Source organism: Cannabis sativa, chromosome 8, assembly GCF_029168945.1.
Source record: "Cannabis sativa cultivar Pink pepper isolate KNU-18-1 chromosome 8, ASM2916894v1, whole genome shotgun sequence".
NCBI classification, from domain to species: Eukaryota; Viridiplantae; Streptophyta; class Magnoliopsida; order Rosales; family Cannabaceae; genus Cannabis; species Cannabis sativa.
Window position 1 is genome coordinate 32,340,816 of NC_083608.1, and position 4,008 is coordinate 32,344,823.

General features: G+C 34.7%; 1 protein-coding gene across 1 annotated transcript; it reads left to right on the forward strand.

Annotated features, from left to right (window-relative positions):
• The first annotated feature begins 1,726 nt into the window (after positions 1–1,726).
• On the forward strand, positions 1,727–3,027 carry LOC133030246 (uncharacterized). The gene has a single exon (XM_061102786.1). The coding sequence runs from the start codon at positions 1,762–1,764 to the stop codon at positions 2,992–2,994; it is 1,233 nt and encodes a 410-aa protein (XP_060958769.1). The 5' UTR covers positions 1,727–1,761; the 3' UTR covers positions 2,995–3,027.
• Positions 3,028–4,008: the final 981 nt, after the last annotated feature.

Below are 4,008 nucleotides of genomic sequence, written 5' to 3' on the forward strand. Positions count from 1 at the left end.
ATCAACAACTCAAGACCCTATTCAAAAGAGGTCTTCAAAAACCCAAAGTCAAAAAGTCAACCCGAAAGTCAAAGTCAAAGTCAAAGTCAAGGTCAACTCTCGGGAAAAGTCAACGTGGGATCAAAAACATGCAAATCAAGATAGGAGGCTCATCTACATCAAGACTACTCAAAATTAAATGGTATAAATCTACTTTAGTCTTGTTAAAGTGATTTGCATAGCACACTAAGTTTTTATAAATTTGAATTTTGGCCCATTCACTAACTTGTGCAACAAGTTTTCTCACACGATAGTTCAAAAAATTTTTTGATTGAATTTCTAAATCACATTTTGTTTAACTAAGAGAACAAAGTTTGAATTTCTGAAATCGGATAATCGAGTAGAGAGTTATGGCCGTTTTAGTGCGAAAAATCGAACTTTTTCCACTGCTTGGATTTAGGTTAACCGGTTTCAAAGAGGTAAACCGGTTCTCCATGAACCGGTTACCCTATTGTAAACCGGTGAACCGATTTTCCCAGAGGGAGTCTCGTTTTTCGTGCCCAACGGCTATAAACGGCTATTTTTCACTCAAACACTATATAAACTCGATTTTCACTCAAAAAATTAAGTTGGTTGAGCATTTATTACATATATCTAACCTATCTAAGTGAGATTAAGGAGCTTCTAAGTTTGAAATCCAAACCAACACTTTTCACACACTTTGAGCCAAAATTTGATTTTATTCATCTTAAGTGTGCTTGCTTTTCACTCTAGGTTTCCATTGTATCATCATATTTCTAGAGTGATTTTAGCTTGTATATCAAACACATTTCCATATTGTGATTGAGGTGAGGTTGGCACCGGTTTTGTAAACAACCCGGAAATAGTGAGATTGGCACTTTAACAATCCGAGAAAGAGGTTAATAGTCCTCGGGGGTGCGAAACTATTGTAAGAGGTTTGGAAATACCTTGGTGAAAATTTCCCGGTTGTAAGGGTTAGTCAAGCCCGTTAACTTGGCTCGATATTGGAACTCAAAGCTAGGTCCATAGCTTTGAAGACCAAGGACGTAGGTGGCATAGTTCTACCGAACCTTGTAAAAATCGAGAGTTTGCATTTTCTAATCCTTAAACTCTTTACTTTACAAGTTTAATTATTTGTCTTAATATATTGCTTGCCATACTACTTGCTTTTACTTGATTAATTGACTAATTGCATAATTTTGTGTTAAAAGTTTTAATTTTCCGAAATTAGTTTAAATTTCCAATTCACCCCCCCTCTTGGAAACATATCTTGGGCTAACAATTGGTATCAGAGCAAGGGCTCAAATTATTTGATTAGATTTCACAATCTAGAGCATGGCGTTTCCAAGTAATTCACAAAATAACATGTTAGAAGGTTTTAGCACAAATAGAGCACCATACTTCAATGGAGTAGATTTTCCTTATTGGAAAATTAGAATGGAAACTTACCTTCAATCTATTGACTATGATTTGTGGCATATTGTATCTAGTGGTCCTTATGTTGCTAAACATGTCATAAATGGTGTTGAAGTAATTAAGACTTATGAAGCATATGATGAAAATGATAAGAAAATGCTTTCTAAAAATGCTAAAGCTAAATATGCTCTTATATGTGGTTTGGATAGAGATATTTTTAAAAATATTGAACAAGCCTCTACCGCTTATGATATGTGGAAAATGCTTGAAGTTACTCATCAAGGAACTAGTCCTATGAAGGAAACTAAAATTCAAATTTATTCCACTCAATATGAGAACTTTAAGATGAAATCGGATGAAACCATTGCTAATATGTATACTCGCTTCACTACAATTACTAATGGTTTGAACTCTCTTGGCAAGGTACTTACTCAAAAGGATATGGTGACCAAGATTTTGAGAAGTCTCACCAAGGCGTATCAAGGAAAGGTGGTTGCCATTCAAGAAGCCAAGGATCTCTCAACACTTCCCTTGGAAGAACTAATTGGCTCACTCATGAACCATGAAATTTTCATGAGTGCTCAAGAAGAAGAGGAGGTTGAGAAGAAAAAGAAGACTATTGCATTCAAGTCTTCCTCCTCCCATGCCATTAGTGAAGAAGATGAGGAAAGCTTATGTAGTGACATGGAGGACTTGGCACTCTTCTCTAAGAAATACAAAAAGTTCATGAAATTCAAAAAGAACTTTGGGAAGAGGCCACAAAGAGGGAGTGACTCAAAAGAAAGAAAAAGCAAAGATGATCCACCAATTTGCTTTGAGTGCAAAAAGCCCGGACATATGAAGATGGATTGTCCAATGAGAAAGAAGAACAAATACAAAGGAAGGGCAATGTTGGCGGATTGGCTCAATAGTGACGAAGAGGACTCCGAAGAAGAAGGAAAGAATGAAGTGGCAAACATGTGCATGATGGCACTTGATGATGGGGTAAGCATTTCTAACCAAAATGATTGTGATAGTGAAAATGATGATGATAACTTAGATATGTCATATGATGAGTTGTCTAATTCATTTAAGGAACTATTTGATGATTTTGGTAAATTGCTTGTTAAAAACCAAACCCTTAGAGAGAAGACCAACATGCTTTTAAAAGAAATTGAGATTTTGAAAATAAATGAAAAAGAACTTATAGCTAAATCTCAATGTGCTACATGTGCTTCACATAAGAAAGAAATTATTGATTTGAAAGCCCATGTGAGAAGCCTAAAAAATGACATATACACCTTCACTAGAGGTAAGGAAGGCTATGATCTCATGGTGGGAAACCAATCATGTGGTTTTTCAAAAAATGGTATTGGTTATGATCCTAGTAAGAAACAAAAATTTTTGAGAAACTTTTTTGTGAAATCATCTAGTCTACCTCACTTTACATGCACATATTGTAACCGAGATGGTCATACTATTTCCTATTGTCATGTAAAGAAATTTGCATATCTAGGCAAGACTAAATGGGTACCAAAAGGTTCTAGAACTAACATGAATGGACCCAAAGTTATATGGGTACCAAAAGCCAACAAATGAACTTGTTTTTGTAGGAATCAACAAGAAAGAGCCAAAGCTTATGGTTCTTGGATAGTGGATGTTCAAAGCATATGACCGGTGATCCATCAAGATTTTCAAGCTTTAAAAGCAAGGAAAGTGGCTTTGTCACTTTTGGAGACAATTCAAAAGGAAAAATCTTGGGCATTGGTGATATCGGTAACGTATACTCTCCATGTATTAAAAATGTGCTTCTTGTTGATAATCTTAAACATAACTTGCTTAGTATTAGTCAATTATGTGATATAGGTTTTCGTGTTGTGTTTGAATCCTCAAAATGCTCCATTGAAAATGTTTCAACCAATGAAGTTATTTTCCTTGGAGTAAGGAAGGATAATGTGTATGTTATTGATGTTGACTCTTTTGATAGTAAAAATAAATGTTTAACCGTTATGAATGATAATTCTTGGTTGTGGCATAGAAGATTAGGACATGCTAGTATGGATTCTATTTCAAAATTGGTTAGAAAAGATCTTGTTATTGGTTTGCCATCTATTCCGTTTGTTAAAGATAAACTTTGTGATGCATGCCAATTTGGAAAACAAATTAAAACATCTTTTCATTCCAAGAAAGAAATTTCAACTACTAGACCTTTGCAATTGCTTCATATTGATTTATTTGGTCCTTCTAGAATTGCTAGTCTTGGTGGTAAATACTATGCATTTGTAATTGTTGATGATTTTTCAAGATTTACTTGGGTTATTTTCTTGACTCTTAAAAGTGATGTTTTGGAAAACTTTGTCAAATTTTGTAAAAATGTGCAAAATGAAAAAGGATATTCTATTACCTCCGTTAGGAGTGACCATGGTGGTGAGTTTGACAATGATGCCTTAGAATTGTTTTGTGATGATCATGGTTTTAATCATAACTTTTCGGCACCAAGAACTCCACAACAAAATGGAGTTGTCGAAAGGAAGAATAGAACAATTCAAGAAATGGCTAGGTCAATGCTAAATGAAATTTCATTACCAAAATATTTTTGGGCCGAGGCCGTTA

Coding starts and splice junctions, on each gene's coding strand:
- LOC133030246 (XM_061102786.1), top strand. CDS start 1,762: ATGAAATCGGATGAAACCATTGCTAATATGTATACTCGCTTCACTACA.